Here is a 23,596-nt window from a genome sequence, read left to right as displayed (position 1 = left end):
CCTACTAGCGCTGGAGACTGTGTCCCAGCTGTTAATACCCATAAGAACAATGACAAAATGGGCACTATTGCATGCAATTTCATGCAATTTTCATACACAGCTGTTAAAACACAGGCAGGAGTTCTGTAACACTGGAATTCACAAAGAACTGATACTGTAAAATGTTACACCAACACCTGACAAAATAGAAAATGTTGTTTGGCAGCGCCTGCAACTCAAGGTCACAGCATTAAATAGCATCAAAATAACTTGTTAAGGTGATAAATTTTGTCTCAAGCCTCCATCTCTTTTATTTTAGCATTGGATTTCCTTCTGGCAGCTGCACTAAAATACTAAACCACTCTGAAAGGCTGAATGACACGATCTGGGCATCACAGTTTATTGACTCATGATGGATAACCAACACACATTTCAATTCTTTGATCAGTGGTAGGGTTTCTTACTTACCTTTCAAATGTATGCTGCAAATTTCTGAACAGTAGAAAAACTCATATCTAAGCCAAACAATAATGATTAAAACGGCAAGACATCAACTCCACCTAATTTAATATTAGGATTTGTTTTTAAAGAGGATGCTTCTTGAAACTTCATACCAAACGTTTTCAGTTATTGGTCACAGAGCAAGCAGGAATGTTGTACTGGATAAAACTACAGTAGATGTCAGTACTCATTCAAATATATTTCCACAGAGTTGTGACAGCACTGTCTGTTGAACAGAATATAGGTGTTCTGCACAATTTAAAAACACAAGAGTTTCAATCCATCATCTGTTTCCATGCTGCCATAGTGACAAAAGATTTTCGGAGTTCTAACGCCTTTTTTCCCCCCTGCCATATATAAAATGCTAGGAATCAAAATGTAATTCTGACAGATATAACCCATATACATTTATCTAAATGGATAATTCTGTTATTTGGTGACAGTCTTCAAAATAAATCAAACATGACCAAATAAACACCTACAACGTGCACCTTTTCCCCTCACTCTTTTTCTAAGTATGCTGAAGAATGTAAAGAGGCCCATATGTTTGCAAAGGCAACTTGATAATTCAGCAGCAAAACCAACAGAAAGTGCACTACAAAATACCAGTTACACCCAGACCTTGCACTGCTGAATTACTGACCTATACTCACCCTTCATTTTTATATTGCTAAACTTCTGAGCAGTTTTAGAAATTTCATAATGCATCTCCTTCAGACCTCAGGGGAAAAAAAAATCTAACAGAAGAGGGAAGGCACATCCCCATAGCATGTGAGATGAGACAACCACCCTGCTGGTTCCAGGACTGGAACTCTGGTTTATTAGACCCAAGACCCTAGCCTGGAGGAACCATCAGGAATGTAAGCTGTCATGCTACCCTTTGATGCATTCTGCCAGAGGATTTTGGCTATTTTCCCTTAGAGAATGGTGAGAATCTTCAGATGAATCCCAGATTAGAAATGTTTTACAGCAATTGCTTCACTGCTTCTACACTTAAGCTCAGTCCCATTCCCCCATGTCAAGCTTTGCCTTCTCCAATCCACATTCCATGTCAGGGTCCCCATTACTTGTGGAAACATCCCATGCTCTATTTCATAAAGGCCCTTTATGTCTTCTTCTCCAGCCAGTTCCAGTAGTCTGTTCTGTGCTGCAAAGAGAAGGTGCAGTCACTGCTTTCAGTGACATTAGTGTCAGTCCTCACAGGATGGCCTCAGGCTCTTGCTTGCATCCACTCACCTTCCCTTAGACCTTTTATCATCTCCTCTACAGTCAAACTGGACAGCTGCTTTGTCCCTCAAGCTCTATAAGGAGTCACTCGACTCAAGCAGGAAAAACCCCCCAGTATAGTCTTTTTATTCCCAAAGACACCCAACTTTCCAAGAGCTGAATGAGGGAATATTGCCAGGCTACAGCTGATGGCACTAGCTCTCTTGCACAGGTGGGACAGAGTAGCAGCAGTGCTAGATGGATTGAGGGAGGGCATGTGCCGTGGAAGTTAACTACTTGAAAGAAACTGTCAATTGATCTTCAAAACCTCTCCAGGCCTTGCCAGTAATCCTCTGGAGTGACGGCCTGAGGAAGTCACAGCTTCTGTCCTGACATTTTAAAACAGGTATTCTTGAGATTACACTGGGGGTTTTTGCTTTAAGTTTGACATCTTAATAAACAACCTAATACTGAGCCTTCTAACAGGAGAAAACAGAGAACCACACCAATTTCCCATCTCAATACAAATAAAAATACAAGGCAAGTAAGCATTTGACAATTCCTTTTCTTTTTGCCAGTTATGGTAAATTCAAATCCAGAAATGTTAAGCAGTTGGCCTTTCTCAAATGATATTTTGCTAAGTAGTAATTCAAATACCAAAATGCATCTTGGCATGTATTACAATGAAAAAGTGTTGACATGCATTCACACTTTATTTTTTTTTCAAGGAATATAAAGTAAGGATCCACACGTTTGCCATACTGCAAACTCCTTGTTCTTACTGAGAAGTACTTACTCTCGCAGACAATCCCACACCAATCAGTGCTTCCTTCCCTTAGATGTCACATTAAACTACTCAAGGTTTATGTGTTGTGTATGGGATCTGCAATCTGTTATAGTTTAAGTAAAGAGGATTGTTGGTATTTATGGAGCAAATGCCGGAAAACAAAACGAGAATGACATCTGCTTTAAGGTAACCACAGACAGTATAACTGGCACATTTTGGAATTCTAAGGCAACAACGCTGGACCAGCATGTGAAATTTTGCTATAGACTCCAAGTTAATGCACTGCCATCTTCTGCAAAGGATAACTATTCCAATGTTTTTTCCCTTGTTTTTTTTCTAATTCAGTGATAGGTGGCAATATGAAATGCCAGCATTGCCACCAGATAACTTCTGTAACTCTGTATTCAATGAACCCCTTAAGATGGCATGTAATGCCTGGCTGGAGTAGTACACTCTTTATTGAAGATGATTTATCTGGCAATATTCATGTATATTAAAAATACACATGCACATTTTTGCAGACTTGAAATTTAATGTATTTTCAGAATTCACTACAAAAACGTGGTTTCACAACTGTAACCACACACTGGGACTCCTACAGTGGTATGGATAACGTACAGATGTCTTTCCCAGGACTACCAATACTGCGCATTGTGCAAATTGTCTAGAACTGCAATCCTTCCTCAGCAGCAGTTGGAAGAAAATTTGTGAGCTGAATACTGATATCAAAATACAGATTTAAATAATTTACTCTTAAAAACATTCATATTTATAACCTCTTACAGAAAATAAAACAATTCATCTGATTATCAGATACATCTCTCAGTTTTTCCAGTTCCAAGGTATACACAGGTCTCCATCCTGCAGCACGGAGTAGAAATGCGAAATGCAAAGGTGCATGCCTTGTAGGTAGGGTAAGGATTCCTCCAGCAGCCGCTTACAACAATCTATCATCTGTGCACTGGAAACACTGGGCTCCTTATACAGCCGAGCCAAAGAAAATCTTTCCATGGAAGTGTTGATTAGCTCCTTCTCTGTAATCATCATCCTAGCAAATGGAGACAACACACAATGACAAACTTACAACTTCATCTCTTAAAACCCCTGCCTTAAAATAACCATTTCAATATATATTGAACACATATTAAAAAAAGAAATACCGAAATTAGTAGATTAAATGCATGCAAACAAAGGTGTCAATTCATATACAGGTATGGTGGAGCTGGGATTTTTGTGACACGTGCCTATCAAAGATGTCAGAGTGAACATTCTTCCATGGCTATGGGCACCACATGCCCATGGAATCACATTTCAAAGCCCATGCCCTGACATCTTTTTGTTCACTGAGTAACTGGGAAAACCACAAAAATCCTGTGAGGCTCCATTTTCAATGTAAGGAATGAAAATACTTACATAACATTGAAAGCTTAGGTTTTAAGCATAAAATCCTGTTCATAATTACTCTGTCTTAATTGAACCAGTACTCTGTATGTCATCAAAACCAACAACTGGTAGGTACAGTAAACTGATGCATATTAAGTGTATTAGTAACTTTCCAATTGCAAAGCTTTGTTGATGTGTTTGGACCCAATGATCTTAAAAGTCTTTTCCAACCTAAATGATTCTATGAATTTTGAATCCAAAGCTTGCAGGTGATTTTTTTCCTTCATCCCAGAGAAATAAGACACCACATGCAAACTCAAACTATTCAGAAAGAAAGTTAATGTGTAGATTTAACTAAGGCACTGGAGCTGTGACTGATCAACTGATGAAGAGACAAGTTCAGGTTCAGCCAGCCCCACTACCTTGGGCACTATGCCACACGAACACAGCTGCACTTCCAAGCCAGCCTGGCTGCAGAGACAGCTCCACTGCTGCCCCACAGAACAAACCCTGCGCTAGACAGGGGGGGAGCTACAGAGCAGCAGCACCAATGGGATGTGAATCAGCCCAAGGTAAGCACAGAGACAGCTACTGAGACCATTTGCCTCACACGAAAATGCTACTGTAGGGCCTCGCCACTACTCCCCAGAGCCCAGCTCACTCTGGCAGTCAGCAATGAGCTGAGCCAGCGAGTTAACCCAGAGCAAGCCTGTCCTCTTATGGACGACTTCCATCCCATCTTCCTGAGTGCATTCCCAAATACCTAAGCACCAAGCTTTCCAGTTCTGTGAAATCCTAAGCTCCCTTGAAGGAAATCCAGCTAGCTGGAGAACTGCAGGTTTGTTTTCTGTCACTTCCACAGGGAGGCTTGCACCTTTATCACCACACAAACCTGATACTTTAAAGAAGCATGGGAAGGAGAATCCTGCATTACTAGAAGACTAACATTATCCACACAGATACTAGAACTTTCTAGAGCAGCGGCGTTTGGATTTCCTTGTGCAATCATGTCAGAATTACGGCCATACTAGGCTGTTTACTGCATGCAAAACATTCAAGTCCATGTGCAAAGTACAGCCAGTACATCTCAAAGTATTTTAAAGGCCCTTTATCATAGGGCCTTTTTAACCACCACACGAGGCTAAGGAAAATCAGAAGGACATGAGTAAGTCCAAGGAAGCATTAAGTGGAAAAGGAGTTTTCAGCTTTGATAAAAGACAAGTAAGAGGAAATGCAACACAGCTACAAAACAAAAGCAGAGGTGATACAGAATGACTGTTTTGTATTTCCTATCACACAAGAACAAAAGAACAACAACTGACATCATCAGGCTGTGAGTATATAAATCACAGAACACCTCCACCCTCTTTCATGCCATATGTGATTCAAATATGCAGTTTGCTGCCATTGGATATTTGGAGCCACAAAATGCAAACTGGCTCAAAAAGTAGTAAGATAATTAAGAGGGGGGAAATAAAAAGTCTGTTGATTGTTATTAACACAAGATAATGTTTCCACCTTCAAGTACTTTCTCAAGTGCAGTCAGACACAAACTGGGAAGGAGTATGGAGTAAAAAACCCACCACATTTTTTGCCCCATGCATAAAGCCTCTCCATAAGCTAATGGATAACGGGGACAGATATTGTCACCCAGTATAGTTGTTTACTATTTCATACAAACCAGCATCATCCAGCACACAAGATATGCATCTTGGCTCTTACAATCTTACAACACAGCTGCTTTTACTCTGAGGACACAGTTTTCCTGGACTGGTGTCTTTATGAAGTGCGGTAGTGCGAGGTTTTTTGGAGAGTGAGTTACCCAGATGCAAATGCATTTATTTGCTACAACATCCCTCCCAAAATCCCAGTACTTTCCCAGTTGTCACATATGGACAGTAACATAGAGAGTTATTCAGTAGTTACAATTTATATGGCAAAAAAATTAAGCTTCCAAGCTGGACTAGAGTTGTGGAAAAATTCCAACAAATCATATTTACTGAAGTCCACCTGCAAAACTTATCTTTACAAGTAATGAGGTCTTAACAGAGCTAAAATCATAGAGCCTTCAGCAAGGCTCATGCCTAAAATAACTTACAAGAACATATCTGGATCTATACATCATGTGTATGACAGTGTGACAGTTCAACAACTCATGAAAAGCTTTCCAAAGCAGAAAAAAAGACTTGCAGTAACGACCTCTGAAAGGACAAGTACCACCCACTTACCTGTAACAGTACTTTATTTAAAAACCCCAGCATCTCTACTTCATCCTCAAGGACACATACAGGGTACACGGTCAAGAATCAAACTCAGTTCTGATGGATACTACAGACCATTGCCCTAATATTAAGTATGGTGCTGTGACTCCCTATCATAATCACTCTTGTCATCTGTGAGAGAGCACCCACAAGGTGTTTCTCTCATCATTCTTCCCCCATTTTTTTTCCTTTGCCTTGTTAGGAACTAATTAATATTTTTCTCAACTGCCTGATCAACAACTAGAAATAATGATTCTTTAGTTGGTCTCAGTTATTTTGAGTTTAGATTTCACTGCTTTTGTTGTCACATTTTAATTAACATTAATAAAAATTGTTCCTTTTCTTATTTATTAAGAAGGTGTTTTCGACCTTTTCTTTGGGGACATAATTGTAAAAAGAATTATGCAATTTTGTCTTGTAAGCAAAGATATTTTACTTCTGAATGATGTACAGTTGTCTCTACAGGGTGAAAGAGGGTATTTTCTAATAACTGTTTGCATTCACTAATGCTGTAATTCTTTACTTAGTAAAGCTGATGGGTAAAGTTCTATTTTAGAAACAAAAGGGTTTTTTTCAGCAAAAGAGTATGAATACATTTTTAAAAATTCTCCTCCTCCAAATAAAAAACAGGACATGCAAAGATTTTAAAGAGCTAAGGGTATCAAGTCACACGAACACTTACTCCTCCTTTCTTTTCAAATTCTCTCTTGCTTCCTGTGCTTTGGCAAAAATAAACCATTGAAGAGCTGCTGGATCACAAACTGTTGGGATCATAAAGTGTCCAAGTTCATGTAAGCTTGGTGCATATCTGTCACTAATGAAACACAATGGAAGTAAAGAACAAGGTATAATATTTTAATGCAACTATTTATATAAATTACTTTCAGAAAAAAATCTAGAGATAAAAGAATATAAATTAATCACAATCAGAATAATTGGTAAAAAGTTATCAAGTTTGGTTCATGACAATGCAGAAATATAGTACATTATGCTTTTTTAAAATTACATTTCAAAAGGAGCTGACAATAATACTCAAAAAATATAAACACCATCATGACAGCACAAAACTTTTGATTTAACACTCTAAACCAGACAACTGAGTCCAACTTGAATGAAACTAAGCAAGATTTTCTTCAATCTGATTCCTTTTTAACCCATAAAAATGCACTTAAAACCTTCAGAAACAAAAAGACTTTGACATAATGAAAATCCTAGATTATATAATTTTTCTTCTTAGTGAGAGCAATAAGCAGTGTAACAAAAAAAAAAAAAAGCTCTAAAAGAAATCAACCTTCCCTGCCAACACCTACCTTTCCAGAATCATTTGCAAGCCTCGCAGACTGCGAGGATGAAAAGGTAATCTGCTGTCACGTAGTTTATTATAGAAAGAGTTCAGAGTCTCGAAGTACTCTTCTAGAGTCAACAGAGGTTGCAGTTCTTCAATGTATATTACTTGGATGCCTCCCAGAAGTTGGCTTATCCGATCTTCCAAAAGCAGCAGCCTTTTTTGAAGCTTATAATAATTTGGCAGTCTCTCAAAAATCTGTGCATACACATGAACAAACATTTTCTGTTACAGAGCTTAAAAGTTAATTTTAATAAATTAAAAAAATAACAAGAAACCATAAAAGAGACACTTAACAATGCAAACATGGAACCAGAGGGGAAAAAAAATTACAAACAAAGAATACCATGGGTGAGAAATATCAAGTATAAATGTTTTGGGACAAGATATGATCAAACAAGCTTTGAAGTACTTTCTGTATTTATAACATAAAGGTACCAAAAGGACATAAGACCATGGATGGATACCCTCTATATATTCAGAAATTAACAGTCTCAGATAAAAAGATATATATATATAATCTGATGCCTATATAAAACATTTAACGCCACAGTTACAGTGGTTGAGCTGTTCCTCATACAGTAGTCACCACCTACCATCTCCCCTGTTGATATTATTTTAAAGTAGCGTTTCATACAAAAAACAAAAAGCTGCTACTGCAACAAGTCAAGTGATTTCAGAACTATCTCTTTAGAAACTCAGGAGAACAGTAGAATAGACAGTAGATAGTTCTGATAGTAGAGTCAGAACAGCTTTTGGCACAATAAAATTTGGTTCGGTATTTGCATTTGTAATAAAGAAAACCAGCAAAAATCCTTTAAATATTGTAGCTCTGACCAAGCAATCTAGAGACTGACTTGGACAGCATTCTACTGCTTCCTACTTCTAGTAATTAGTAACAAAAAGTAATAGCACTTATGACTGCTTTCTAAAATGAGGTAGAATTGGACAAATATGCTCTCTAGAAACCGACTCACCAACCTCATCAAGATTTTCATTGACTTTCTGTGTAACATTTCACATAATCTTCACTGCATTTCAAAATAAAAAGCCTCTGATTTCAGGTTCAAATATATACCATTCTTTTGTCTTCCCAAGCAAATACCATCCTGATATTCTAGCAGGGTGAAATTCCCAACTATGAAATTCCACCAATAATCCTCTTTATGAAGAAATATTTTTTGATAGAATTATCAGTAATGTTTCAGTAACCAAGATTAAAGAAAAATTCCTCAAGTGACATGTTTATATTGCAACATATTTAGTTTTTGGTCCTTTGCATACAATGCTATCATCTAGGATGTCAGAAAGCTTATCAACTCTGAACTTTACACAAGCAGCAGCAGAATTGACATAGTCACTAAAGATAAAATTCTGCAACATCCACATTAGCTGCCTAAAAGAACAAAATGGAGTGACAGGGTTGGTTAGAGTCATTGACTGACATAATCACTTCACAACTCCCTTTAAATCTCATATTTACAAAAGATCAGAATAAAATCCATTAGCTCTTCATGGGAATGAGCTCTTTATGGATTACAAAGTATTCTGCCAGGACTCACTGCACAGACTGGAACAGTGCATAACAAATTAGTTTTCTTTATCTCCAATCAGAAGTAGTACTGACTTACTAATGAAAGCAAAGATCTAGCAAAGACTGTTGTTAGTAACAGCACACACAGGATTAAATTTCAAATGCAGTGTACACCATTATGCTAAATGCATTAGTTAAGTGTGTGCTTTAAAACACTCTTTGGTTATCTGCACTTATTAATATTTTTTGTTTATAGTTTAAAAAAGGATGTCACAACAAGGGGCATTTTCATTGATTTGAAATCTTCTTACTTTGGTCCAGTGATGGTGAACATCCATGGTCCCCAGCATTATGTGACCTGCTGCACTCATACCCGAGCGGTCTGTAAATACCACCGTGCGTCCTAGAGATTGAACAAAGCTCTTTACTAATTTGGCTTACTGCAATCATTCCTACAATTACTGAAGACTTAACCAGGCTGCTAACATGTCACAAGAAATGTATTTCTGCAGCACAAATGCACATGAGTAGGTGCTTCTGTTATTCTTAAAATTTTGAAAGGTTCCTGAAAAGTCCACTTTGGGAATATTTTTCATACAAACCTGACCAGCATTTGCCTTCTTTCTGTTTGAACTTGACAGATTTTTATTTAATTGGGCTTTTTTCTAATGACTGTTTTTAAAATATGAAAATCTCATCAGAGACGATATTCAAAGAATCTGTATAAATCATGTATAAAGTAGGAAATGCACGCTATATACTTGAAGCATATGCAAATTAAAAGTTGGTCAAATAATTATGAATAAGGGCATTCAACTCTATTTCTGAACTTTCAGCAACATGCAAACTGTAAGAAACACTTGCACATTATGTTTTCATTCTTTTTTAAAATAGAGACAACATAAAGGGCTAATTCTAGGTGGATTTTTAGGGGGATAAATCAGTTGTGAGTGTATGTTTTTTTAAGTTGAGTACAAAGATCTTCAAGAATTCTTTAGGGTAAAAGCACAGGCAATTCTTTATCAAAATAAGCTTCCAAAAGTCTTCAGTGTGATGTATTAATCTACAAGACAAGGCTTAAGTAGGAGCTCTTGCTCTTAGAAATCAGTGTTCCGAAATCCCAAAGAAAGAGCAACACTGACTTCAAGGTATCTAATCCATCCTTGTACCCTAAGGCAACATCAACTGTACTTGTATAGTTACTGATAAGTATTTATCCAGTGCATTATTAAATATCTTCAAAAATGGAGACTACATCAGGTTCACAAGACAGACTTCTGTAATGCTTTCTATCATTAGCATGCTCAGGAAAAGAAACTAATTTGAAATCTGATACAATTTAAAACTACTACTCATTGTCCTTCCCACTCTGTCTTTTGGCAAAGGATTAGGTGAGCGCTCAAATGAAAGCCACTCAAAATTGAGTATCTGCAGACAGGCATAAAAGGCAGAATTACAATTAGAGGAAACAGCTACTGCCACAGGTCAAACAGCTGTATGAGAAGAATGGTAGGTCAGGTTTACAGAATATTTTAGTTTTTCCTGAGAAAATACTGACTTTAATATAGCTATTTTATGGAACTCATGAGAAAAGAAAGCAAGTAGCTTTTTAAGGTATTCTAGTAAATCATCACTAGGGTTAGAGACCTACTCACATTTTTGACTTGAATATACCATGGGTAACAATCTACTGCTCACTCAATCCTTTGAGAGGTTCAGTTTAGATTTTTTACTTTCACTGCTAATATTAAGCCTAGTGCCTTCAACAGATTCCACTTGCATTTATTAAGAAGTAAACTAGAAGCTGAGTGCAGTCAATCAATTGCAAAAAATCTAAGGAAAGGTCACTTTAAAAAATACCCAGTAGCTTTAAATGTAAATTCTCACCAGCTTTTCAGTAAGCCTGACAAGTTTGTTTTTGCAGTTATCAAAAGTATCATTTGTAAAAAGAACTAGAGCTCCCTTGTCACAGAAGACCCATGCTCATTTCTGAATCAATACTATATTAGGATATATGAAACAAGCAACAGAAATACCTTTAACATTCTTTAATATTTCAGGTCGCTGTTGGACCAAGCGACCCAGACTGTGTAGCTGGCTACAGCGGTGAGCAATGCCCCAGCTTCTCTGCCACCTAAATAAAAACGAAATTGAAAGCATTTAATCCTCAATATTATTAAAAAAAAAAAGTTACAAAAGTTGAGATGCAACTCAAAGTCTTATAACACAAGCAAAATAGCACCCCAACAGTAATAAAAGCAAAGGCTACCCAAAAGCTGTCCATGTCATATGCTACTTGAACTGATAACAAGCCTAAATAAAATTCCAGTGTTTCTTAAAGTGAGTCCCAAAAAACAAAGAAGGAAAACCAACACCAGGAAAAATAAATATAAAACCAGGTAGACAGAACTTATAAATCTCTCCCCCAGAAAGAAGGGGGTTAGTAAGAGAACAGCACCAGACAACTCAGTATTTGGTTTGGTCATGGACCATGCAGTTTGTTTGGACACTGTGTAATGTTTGTCCAGAGGAGCAAATACAGTATGTAAGGACATTGTCTTCTTTTCTTTTTTTTTTTTGGTTCCTAGCCCAAAACATTACCACAATTCCAATGGAAAATTGCTATGCCTTATTCATATTTTTCAGTGGAGCAATTTTTGTTAAACCATAAAAGAGCCAGGTCTTACCTTGCTGGCTTTAATACACATAGTTTTGACTTTTTTTTCCATCACAGACCGATGAGAATGATTGTTAAGCAAATTTCAAAAAGCATCTAAATTGTGGATTCCCAGTGTATTGGAAAAATACAACTTTTTAAAGACTATTAATTGATATAAAACTGTCTTAAAATGGAAAATTCCCCTTCCTTTACTGTACTGTGTCTGTCTGGAATTGAGTTAATTTTCTTCATAACACTCATATTTTATATTTTATTAACATTGATCATAACACACCAATATTTTGGCTATTGTGCAGAGCCGGCACAGTGTCCAGGTCTGTACTTTTTCTTCCCACTCTGCCCTCTACCATGAGGAAGCAGGCTGAGGTGGACAAGATGCTGGGAGGGGACACGGCCAGGCTGGGTGGCTCCTATTAAAACCAAAGGGATATTCCAGACCATATGTCATGTTCAGCAATAAATGCTGAGGGAAAGAGGGAAGGGGTACCCTAATGGTTATGGCGTTTGTCTTCTCAAGCAAGCATTACACATGCTGAGGCCCAACTGCCCAGAAGTGGCTAAACACCTGCCCATCAACAGGGAACAGAGAATTAATTTCTCCTTTTGCTTTGCTTGAACTCACAGTTTTGCTTCATTTCAGCTATTAAACTTCTACCTTAATCCACAAATTTTCTTGCTTGTGCTCTCCTATTTTCTTCCTCCTTCCATTGGGGGTGTATGAATGAACAAGTGGTTGTGTGGGTACTCAGCTGCTGGCTGGGGTCATCCACAACATCTCATTCAGGAAAACCTAACTGGCTAAACTCACTCTTTGGGATGCAGAGAATGGCACTATGCCACAGCACTTGGGAGGTGATTTAATCAAATACAAGTAATTCAAACATTATTTACTGTTACCTAGCAATATCACTTTGCTTTCAGCAGCACCAGACAGGAGTAGAAAAAGGTGGCCACTTCTTCATCTGTCCTAAACTTATACATGGAATAATGCCAGTGACCCAGCTATTTTTCAGATCTCTGTGAACACTAGCACAGGGCTCCAGAATCACAGGTCATAGTGTCCTATTAAGATACTGGCTTGTCAGATTTTCAACACTCACATTCTTTTCTGAATTATAACAATCTAACTCATGGAAGATAAATAACTCTTCATAGAAGACAATAATTTTAATGTATTTTAGAAGCACAAGCTATTTAAGAAAATGAATATAAGCCATGAATAAAATCAAACCTATGTGTTTAATACTGAAGACTGTTTCAGAATGTTAAAAACCCTCACCACAGCACAGTTACAGAGCATTAGAAATTGTGTTCAAAAAACCTGGCTTCAGCTTAAAGGAAACCAGGGTCTTTTGCAGGGTGAAGTACAAAAGCATGATTTTAGAAGCTCCAACTCTCTCTTTCCTGGTTAAAAAAAATAGAACATAACAGACTAGCCCTTGAAATAATTCCCCAAAGTTTATTTTTCCATTTGTGAATACCTTCACTGATACTTTCCCCACTCTGAATATCTTACTTCACAACATTCTCATTCAAATGCACAAAAATTAAAAAAAGATTGCAATTTTCTGGAAATATTCTGAAGACTCAAGATCTCCAGCTGTACTCAGATCTTTCAAACAAACAAATCTCGTCCTCCGGAGAGTGAGAAACTAAACACTAAAAGAAAGAACATTTTTATTAAGCATTCACAGGATGTCATTATGTACCATGTGCAAAGTTGCACTTCACTGCTGGTGTAGTTGCCTTTGTAGATAGCAACTTGATTTTAGGAAACGCAATTTTAACCAGCAAAACATCCAAACTAACACATACACACCAGTTCTATTTCTGTGTTTGCCTCAAATGCAGCCTATGTTTTCACTTACAAATAGGAGGTCTCTCAGAGCAGATTGTAACAGGAAACTTTTGTCCCAGTAGAACACTTCTAGAAATTTACTCAGTGTCGTAACATTTCTTCATATATGAAATATAGCTGTTTTGCTGAAATAAGCTTTTAAAGTTCATAGCATAGTATTAGACAACACTTTCTTGCTTTGACAGTCTTAATCCAAGTTCAACTGATCGAATTAATTACCTGATATCTGAGAGCTGGAGTTCATGAGAAAGTTCAATTTTTAAACGTTCTAATTCTTTTCTAAGCGGCAAACTCTTTTTCAGCTTTTTTACTGCACTTGCTTCATTCTCATCTAGCCAGGACCTGAAAGAGGAGGAAAAATACTTAACAGTAGAAGCATGCTGCTGGTATGATTAAGCATGTAAGCAGTACAGGTAACTCAATTCTTACTGATAATATGTTTCCAGGTAAAGGGATTTTTTTAAAAATAGCGGATAGAAGATGAAATTGCTAAACGCTTCACCTTAAGATATCTACAAAGGAAACCCTGGCACTTAGTATCTTTGGAGGGGCCTAAGAAATCTAACAATCAAAATCACTGACAGTGTTAAAACTGTAAGACTTGGATGTATGTGTAAAAGGCATAAAACAACAGATCACTGTGATTTCAGGGGAGATCTTTAGAACTCTGAGATTTAATTTAAGGAGTTTCCACAGATGTGCCTTTAAAAAACCCCAAACAGTCCCAAACACACCAAAACCTAACAAAAAACCCCAAAGTGATCATAGTAGACTATTAAATATGGGAGGTGGTACTAAAGGGCTAAGTTAGGTAACTTTTATGGAGCTGACATGAACATAGATTAAACAGGTCAAAGTTTTATAGTTTTTTTGCCAATAATCACAACCAGGCAAACATGACTCTTTAGATGACTCAAAGAGTCATCTAAAATTTCAGTCGGAAATTTTGCTTCTAGGAAAAGGTTACTATTTAAGAGATTTAGCCTTTTTTCATGAAAACTAATTTTCATACTCTAACTTTTGCACACAATTAGTTGCATTCTCATTTGTATTTGAAGCAAAAAAATTCAAACTCAAGTAAAAAGGGAGGCCTGATGCCAGCTGTCTATGTATTAAAACAAGACTGTTAATATGTAACTGCCTGTGGCATTCCTTGTAAATGTGCAAAAATAAGTAAAAATATTCTCTAGTATGTTAAATCTCAGTTAAGTGCTTTATAATTGTGTATTTTAGAGTAGTTTTATTTGTGAGGTGGTATGCAGGACAAGGGACATACTTTGCTCTGAAGATCCTTCCAGCACAGTTCTGCATTCATTTCAAATGGCACTTAAATCTCACTGTTACAAAGTTTTTCAAGGCCCCAAAATGTGTACGTGTCCCAAAATGCACATGTACAAATTTTTTTAAACCACCAACTTTACTACAAAACATGCTACATATAATGCAAGTTCAGCATTTATAACTACATTGACTTAAATATTCAAGTTTTTCTGCTGAACAGCAAATGAGAAGCACAACACTAAGATATAGTGCTAACATGTGTATTAAAATCTTTTAACCTTAGTTTTCATGTATTATCTTCCATCCTCAACAAAATGTGATAATGAAATAGGAACCATGAAGTTAACAGCCATATAGGTTTGTGTTACAGAAGTCCTGTAAGAGGTAAGGAGCTATCTGGAGCAAGTGGAGCCCCTGTCTCTTTTTGAATTGCCACCAATATTCCACAAATCTGAAAAACTAGATCTACCAAAACTAGACTGACCAAACATGACTGCTGGGCAAAGAGACAAGAATGCTTCAGCTTTGCTGGCACTGTAATTATTCCAGAAGCTCATCTGAACTCTAATTATAACAAGCATGGCAAAATTACATGTTGGACAATAACACTTTGTATTGTTCAGAATGTTTATTGCCTACCTTTAAAAAACTCAGCATTAGAATACGACCAATTTAGGTTTCAAAATTTCAGTTCAATGAAAGCATTACATACAGTAAAGTTGTTTCCACTCTCTGGGCTTGCTCTAGTTCCTCCTCAGGATCCTTGAATCCAGTAAATGAATAATAAGTCTTATCCCATTTGATAGGTCTGTTCACTGTGCTTTTTGTTTCCTTGTGGGACTGAGAGCTCCCATTCAAACTCTGAACATGGTCTGTAGACAGACTGCAGGAGTTGAGAATATCTAGTACTGTGCTCAGGAGATCCCTAGTATGTAACGTAAAACTGACTGCTCGAAACCCTGTAAAAAACAAGTATTATTTAATTAAAATTATTTTAAATGCATTCCCATTTATTTCCCCTTACAGAAGAAGCTAAACAAGGTAGTTGGAAATTATGATGATACTGTTATTTCAATACTCATGGCAAATTTCACATGCAGTTTAACTATGTCACATCACTTAGCTACTGGGCCTAATTTCCCTAATTAGAAAGTAAGCTTTTGACTCAAGAGAAGACAGCATCCAGTTCAAATGTTATGTTAAGGAGACCAGACATAACCCTATCATTTTCTTGAAAAACAGCAGGATTTTATTTTCTAGCATGAGGGTCACAATTTGCCCAAGTGTTTTGACTGCCAGGATATATAATGTTGGGTAAGGCATATTGGTACTGGAGACAAACTGTAGTATAAAGTTAATCAAAAGCAACATTCCAAATTTGGCAATATTTTTTGTAGTCTCAAAGTGAAGAGACAATGAAGTAAATTGAAACTTCAGATATCATACAGCTTCAGCTTAGAGAGTAAGTTCCTACTGATTCTACAAGTGCCCTGACATGGTGTACTACACATGAAGTGCAATGAGGACAAGGAACTGTTGCTCCAGTTAAACATGGCAATGGTATTAAAAGCAGAAATGTGATAATTTACATCCACCTTTTTTACTTCCTTATACTTGACCTCAGGGCTGTAATGTCTCATTCTTTCATGGCTTTTTAAAGCTTAAGATGTTTAATTACTTGGGATGGTCCCACCTGCTTGATCTAATACAGATTTTCATGGTTTGACAGGATTTTACCCAGTTGAAAAGTCGTTATGACTGCACAAGGTTAAGTAATGGTCTGAAGGAATTTAAATACAGGAAGATACATTCTACACGATATAAAAGCACCTGAAGCACTGAAGGATTCCTGAACATTAGAAGAGTTTGGTTCTCTTTCTCTTACATAAAAAGTAAGCTGAGTTGGCTTAAAGGAACGAAATCCTGGTTTCTGTAGGTTCTCCAAGTAGCCATTTAGCCTCTTCAGAGAGTTTTCATTTACTTCCTGTTTTAAAACAAAAACAAATAAAAATTACAGATTATTAATTTGGCCATTTTTCATCTAAACCTTTTTAATCTTACATGCAGAATTAGGTTTCACAAAATGTCAGTTGCTTTTAGCAAGTACTAATATGGTTCACCTTCTCAGCATTTATAATTACCTTGCATGAATAAATTTGTATGGTGAACATACTTGTATATTTGTGTACATTCCAAAACCCACTGGCTTTCAAGCTTAAAGAAATTAATTGATTCAAATACAATGCACAGCATTTCAAAGGGATAAAATATATTATAAATTCACCTGGAAAGATTCAGTGTTTTCTTTATAACAATTAGAAAATATGATTAACAAATAAGGGACTTTCAAGGGACCTATCCCTGCTAAAAATTAAGGAAGTGCATCTTTTTGTTCTCTGGTACCAACTATAATTAATTCTAACATTACTTTTCTCTCTCTGACAGCAGGAAAACTAGAAAATTTCCATCCTTGATACATGAAATATTTACAAAAAAAGCATATTAAAGTATTTTTACCCTCTCTTTGGGATGCTGGCCAAAGAAATCTGGATGTACAGCAAAATAGAAAGGTCTGAGAGCATTGATGGCATCAGCGCCTGACAAGGTTCTTGACTGAAGAATGCACTGCAGCAATATCTTGTCCAGACATAACCTAACAAAGTAGTAAAATGTTTATGTAGGACTTACCAATCAAGTGACAAACTGATACAATTACACTAAAATGTGATAGAATGGAGAAAATATTTATAGTTGCAAGCATAATAATTTAAAACTGGAGAATTTAAATTAGGAATCTGAATTCTGGATCTTTCCCCTTGGGATTAACAACGTGGTGTTTTGACAGTGCCAATCCCATGGCTTTGAGGAATGGTAGATGCTAATGGTTGAATAAGACATGTAAATATAAGTACTGAAACTTTTACTTTCTCAAATATGCCTCAAATAAAAATTCCCAGTCAAGTAGTTCAAACTGGAAATACTTGCTTTAGTGCTATTTTTTGCAGACATTGCTGAAGCTGCTCTAAAAAGCTGACCTTTACATACCTCTGAACCTCCAAGTTAAAAAGCCAAACCCAGTATTTTTCAAGCAGTGCCAAAAGAATATTAAATTTTCCCCAGGAATAATAATCACAATTCAGTGAAAAAAAGTTCTGCATTAGTTTCTGAGCTCCATACTTGTGTCCATTGAAAAAAACAAACCTACTTTCCTGAACATACTATTTTATAGAAAACATCAAGTAAAAAGACAATACTATTTGCACTGCTAACTTCATTGAATTACAGAAACTAGGACTAAAAGAAATTGAATGGTAGGAGAAAAAGAGCAGAAGGAAAAGTTAAGTTGAAGAAGTTCTAGGAAGTTCAGAGAGTTCAAATTACAGAATGCCTGCAATTATGTAGAAATTAAGCAACAGTTCTGTAACAAGCACACTTGTGTTACAGAAGACTGAAATGGAAATGAAAAATGAGTCCTTCATTAAAAACCACCAAAATATCGTGCCATAGCTCAAAGGTAATATTCAGGTTTAGCAAACTAAGAAGTAAGAGAGTATACATAGAAGCAGCAAGAAAATGTGAATTGGGAGATACACAGCAATAGGTTTCCCCTTCAGCTGATTTCACAAGCTAACAAATTGATCGGGCCAATTCTGGTGATTAACATTCATTTTAGTTTGCAATCAGAAGGGCAGAGACTCTGCTCTGTTAATGCCGTTTCACTCCTCACAGTATCATTCTAACTGCAAAACCCAAATAGGAAAATATATGGCAGGTTACAGACAAAGCTGCTTCCAACTCACATAAAACAAATCACTTTATTAATAATAGTTTGCAGGACTGTTTTGCAGAGATCTATTTATCCAGCATCCTAGACCAAATAATCATCCTGGACACAGACACATGAGACTTTCCCAACTGCTATCATGAATTAAAAAAAAAAAAATTAAAAATCCCCAAATTTGTGCTCAGACAATAAGCAGAATGTTTTATTTTGGAAAATGATAAGTGTTAATATTTGAGTTGTCAAGCAGAAGCAGTGACCCTTACTTTACCTTTTTTTCTGTCAACCTTCCCAGCTCTTCAATTAGAAACATGAAAGCAGTGAAGACTTAATTTTTCCTGCCTAAGAGGTGGGCAAATATTTAATTAGCAAATCTTAAAAGTCAGCTTGCTGAAAATAGAGGTTATTGTAGAAAAGTGGGACAAAACCCTCATGATGTAAGAAGGCCAATGGAATTCCAAATCTGCTATGACTTAAAAACAATTTTCATGCACGTAGATGAAATGTAAGATTTAAAAAAAGCTAAAATGTATCACTGGCAAACACTTCTACCTCCTTGTTGGCTGCATCTCAGAGACTCTAACACTAAAACTAGTCATCACTACAGCCCATGATCCTACTCAAAATAGCAGGAGATGGTGAAGTACCACAGCAATATAATATTATTAGGGAGAGTGAAAGTTCTTCATGACAAAATCATTCCACAGTTGCCAGTGATGCAGGAAAAACATCTCTACTAGACTAGGCAAGACAGGAAGCAAAGCACTTTGCATTAAAGTCCATTTGGTCATATGCTTTACCAGTTTGGATCTGGAAACACCAAAATTGTCTTGCTAAGAAAAAAAAAAGTTAATTTTTCTCTTTTTTTGAGTAGCAAGTGGACACAAAACAGTAAAAGGAAAAAAATATTTCCAGCAAAGGAAAACAGTAAACTAACCAGTTACTCTTCTGATTGCAGTTGACTGACATGAAAGAAATTCACATCCTCCTAGACCAAGATGCTAGGAGGAAGAGTAGCTCAGTCCTCTGTTCACCTTATTTGTACACCATTTCCCACATCCACTCTCAAGCTACACTGCATGATGTTTCCAATAGTTCAGAAAGAAAAGTTCAACATAGCTGGAAACCATTAATCATACTTCTGAGTTTATTAACCATAAAGTTTCATCTGTTATTCTAGATGAAAAATGGCCAAGTATGGCTAACTTTAGTTCCCTTGTTTTGTATCTAAACAACACTGTCATGCTAGAAGGAAGGCTTAGGATTCCAGCCAAAAGTCTATTTTGAACTTGCTTAAAAGAGAAATGCTCAAAGGCCAAAATTAGTCTGCGTGACAGAAGGAAGAATTCATTCACTGAAGGTGAAAGACAGAACTCTGAGGCATCTTTCAACTGGAGTGACAAAGTAAGTGAATTAAAATGGGTTTAGAGGGAGAAAATTCAAGAAAGATGTTTATGGCTTCACTCACAAGGAGCAAAGATTGTTCCAAGAGCTTCATTTAGATCTGAAGCGCAGAGAAAGGCTTCGTATTGAAATCAAGGTCATAACCACTTTGAGAGCAGCGTCTCTACTTCACGAAAGACATGAAACACAATCTCTACTAGAACACATTATGCAATCATACTCCAAGACTGATTTAATTTATTGGTTTAATAATTCCCTTCAACTTCCTTTTTCTTCACATCTCTCCAAAGTTCAACTTTTTGGCGTATAGCTTTGGCACTGAGGAGCTCAGTTAAATTAAGTTCATAGTAACAGACATATCCACACATTTTGAAGCACTAAGCTTTAATAACTCAATAAAGCAGTAATATGTTGGATATCATATTCATATTTCTCATAATTAAGCCATTTAAAAACCCCTGTTTTGTTGAGAGCCTTTTTAATGTCTCACTTGAGGACAGCATATGGCTTTGGAGGATTTTTCAACTGTGGATGCTCTGTTGAAAGCTCCAAGCTGTAAAGATGAGAATGTCAAAGAAATAAGCATGAAACAAAAATACCAAACCAGTTTTACAAATATGCAAGTCATAAGCAAATACTGAAACATATGCTAAAGGTAAATCAGGTCAGTAACATGCCATACCTTCTCACGGTTCTCAAGCAGCAAAACATTTCAGCAACTTAATGGTTGAGCCAAATTTCAGCCATCCACTAACTCACTTAAAAAAAAAAAGAGAAAACAAAAAAAAACCCTTTTAGAAATGGACATGGCATTTTCCCCTGTTACTTACCAGTGCACTAAATTTTGGGTGATAACTTTTAAAGTCACAATAGTAATATAAAATTGAGCAAGCACACAAAAAACCTGAAGTTTTTTGTAAGAATTCTTTCAGTTTCCTCTACTAAAAGAGAGTCTTGCCAGTATTATGAGTTGTTACAGTACCTTGATTTGAGAATGAACATTTAAAGGTACTTTATGGAAAAGGAACTCCTAAGACTTTAAAAAGCAAACAAACAGAAGCTTTCTTTAAGCACTAACACAAGTAAACTTTTACTAAGTCCTACACCCAAACAAATATTAATACTTTAAAACACAAGTGCCAACTACTTTATGGGAGGGTAATATGAAATCAGAGGCAAAATACTGTCATACAGCAATGCCTGGGAGTCTTCATTGAAGTTTTGCTGGCATTTATGAAAATGAATTAGCAATTCTTACTAGTAACTTATGCACTAGGCAACTGTAGGCTAGAGTTTGCCAACAGCAGACAAACGACTTGGCATGTCAGAGTGCAAATATACACCTTATTATTAGGGATTATGAGGTAAGCTCCCTATTGGCAATGTTTTCAAGCATTTTTTTTTTAAATACTCTTTGCACTTACCAAAGTAACATTCCTGCTGTATATACTGTTTTAAAGAACCTGAGATGAACAGCTATCAGAGAAACATCATCTGTGTTCCAATACAGAATGACACTTCTTATGCCTACTTTGCAAAACACTTGAAGTTTCAGAAGTGCATATTACTAATACCAATATACTTAATGAAGAACCTAAATTTTCACTAGAGGCAGATAGTGGAAAGAAAAAAATACACTGAGCTAAAATATCCCCAAAACATCTGGTAATTTTTGTCTTCTGATTTTCAGATAGGTGGACAACACAGTATCCATGTAATTTTCACTGTCTGTAACAGGAGTCCTAATCATAAATTAAGTTAAATACATTAACGAGCTCTCTAGTCATAAAACAGTTTTCCCTTACTGTAATTTCAGCTTCAGGCATTTGAGTAGAGGACGGAAAAAACTCAACAATCTCACTTAATCCGTGGTGACGTTTTATATAACCAGACAAAAGCATAATTGTTTCTTGCCTTAAACGCTCTATTAACTGCTTGGAAATTGGTACACGACTTAGCTGAAAAACAAAACCTCCTGGGTTTGGCTGAGCTTCACCTGCACCCCACCTCAAAGACAAACCCAGTGAAACATAAAGAAGTATGAATTATGTCGCAGAAGCCTTTGGCACCCCGACGTGTCACATCGCTGCCACCCCCCCGCTCAGCCCGCTGCTGTCTGTCTCAAGGTGTTTACCTACACTTGAGGCAGCACGGAGAAAACACCGTGAAAAGCAACAAGATGACAGCGCTCAGAAAATAAGCTCGGGTGAACGTGACTCGCTCACCGCCCGCAAGGGAATCAGCTGCAGTGGTCCGAGCACTAATAATTTAAACCACCGAAAACAGAGCCCTGTTAGAATTCGCTTTAAGATCCGCTAAAAGCAAGGTCTTCCCAGAGGGCGGCAGAGCTGACCGCGATCCGGCTCTCGGGCCTTTCGCACCCTCAGGAACAAGACGCGGGAGAAGGAGCCGCCGATGCCGGGCCGGGCCGGGCCGAACCGACCGGAGCTCAGCCCAGACCCGGGGCCGCGCGTGCCCGCGCGCACGTACCGCCACGCGCGCGCCAGCGCACGGGCAGCCGCCGGCCCCCACCCCACCGGCGGTCACCGAGCGACGCGGCCCGGCCCGACTTCAAAGCAGACCCCCCCACACACCGCCCGGGCTCGGCCTCGCACCGTCCTCCGGCCGCCGTCCGAGCGGATCCCCCGCACAGGTGCGCGGTGGGCCGCGCTGCCTTCGTTCGTGCCCTCCCCTCGCGGAGAGGCGCGCCGAGGGCCCCCGCCCGGGCCCGCTTACCGCCGAGGCCGGACGGCGACCGCCGGGGCTCGGCCCCATCGCCCCCGCCGACGGCCCCGAAGGGGGCGGGCCCGGGGGATTCCCGCCGGGGGCGGGGCCGGCGCGCGCCTGCGCTCCCGCCCCCTGGCGGCTCCTCCGCTGAGCGGCCGTTCCGGGCGGGCGGGGCTCCCCCCGCCCCCCAACCTCGTCCGGGCTCCGCCCCCGGCACCAGGGGCGCGCCCCGCAGGCCCCGTCCCTCAGGGGCGCCTGAGGGAGGCAACCCCCTTCCACTGCTGAGGGTACTGCGCCCATCAGTCCGGCTACACCTGCAGCGGTTCCTCACGGATACAGAAAATACAGGATAACCCGATACGGGAAAACCCCGACAGAAGGAATGCCTGCCCTTTTGCTGAGGGGATGGGAGCAATTTAGCCATATGCTTGCGCGCACTTCACGTCGCCTTTTGTTCTCCAGAAAAAAACCCACCAAGTAGGCGAAGAGCCAGGCGTGAGCTCTGCAGTCCCGAGGGGAATGCAAGAGCTGCTTTCCTGCAGTTACACAGAATCAGTTAGGTTGGGAAAGACCCCTGAGATCATCGAGTCCAACCTGTGACCGACCATCACCCGGCCACTTGACCATGGCACTGAGAGCCACGTCCAGTCTTTCCTTAAACACCTCCAGGGACGGTGACCCCACCACCTCCTTGGACACATTTCAGTGTCTAATCACTCTGTGAAGAAGCTCCTCCTATTGTCCAGTCCAACCTAAACCTCCCCTGGCACAGCTTAGACTATGTCCTGCAACAGTAACTCTCGATGTACACATACATTTACACAGCTATTTTATTTTATTTTTTTTTGACACCAAGGTAGTTGGTGTCA

General features: G+C 38.3%; 1 protein-coding gene across 3 annotated transcripts; it reads right to left on the bottom strand.

Annotated features, from left to right (window-relative positions):
- Nucleotides 1-2,174: 2,174 nt before the first annotated feature.
- On the bottom strand, nt 2,175-22,819 carry TCAIM (T cell activation inhibitor, mitochondrial). Of its 3 annotated transcripts, none has more exons than XM_084203075.1 (11): nt 22,737-22,819; nt 20,683-20,758; nt 17,333-17,468; nt 16,646-16,799; nt 15,528-15,774; nt 13,754-13,876; nt 11,033-11,130; nt 9,308-9,399; nt 7,428-7,660; nt 6,800-6,931; nt 2,175-3,521 (listed from the first exon to the last, which is right to left on the bottom strand). In XM_084203075.1, the coding sequence occupies exons 2-11, from the start codon at nt 20,709-20,711 to the stop codon at nt 3,296-3,298; spliced, it is 1,470 nt and encodes a 489-aa protein (XP_084059201.1). In that variant the 5' UTR covers nt 20,712-20,758; nt 22,737-22,819; the 3' UTR covers nt 2,175-3,295. The 3 variants fall into 3 exon arrangements, with proteins under 3 accessions (XP_084059201.1, XP_084059202.1, XP_084059203.1); XM_084203076.1 differs by having other exon boundaries at nt 22,616-22,754; XM_084203077.1 differs by lacking the exon at nt 22,737-22,819 and adding an exon at nt 22,595-22,612.
- Between the last annotated feature and the right edge of the window lie 777 nt (nt 22,820-23,596).

The sequence above is a fragment of the Fringilla coelebs genome (genome assembly GCF_963513975.1).
Source record: "Fringilla coelebs genome assembly, chromosome: 1".
Lineage (NCBI taxonomy): Eukaryota > Metazoa > Chordata > Aves > Passeriformes > Fringillidae > Fringilla > Fringilla coelebs.
Note: the sequence above shows the minus strand (reverse complement) of the source record. Positions and strands in the feature narration are given on the sequence as shown.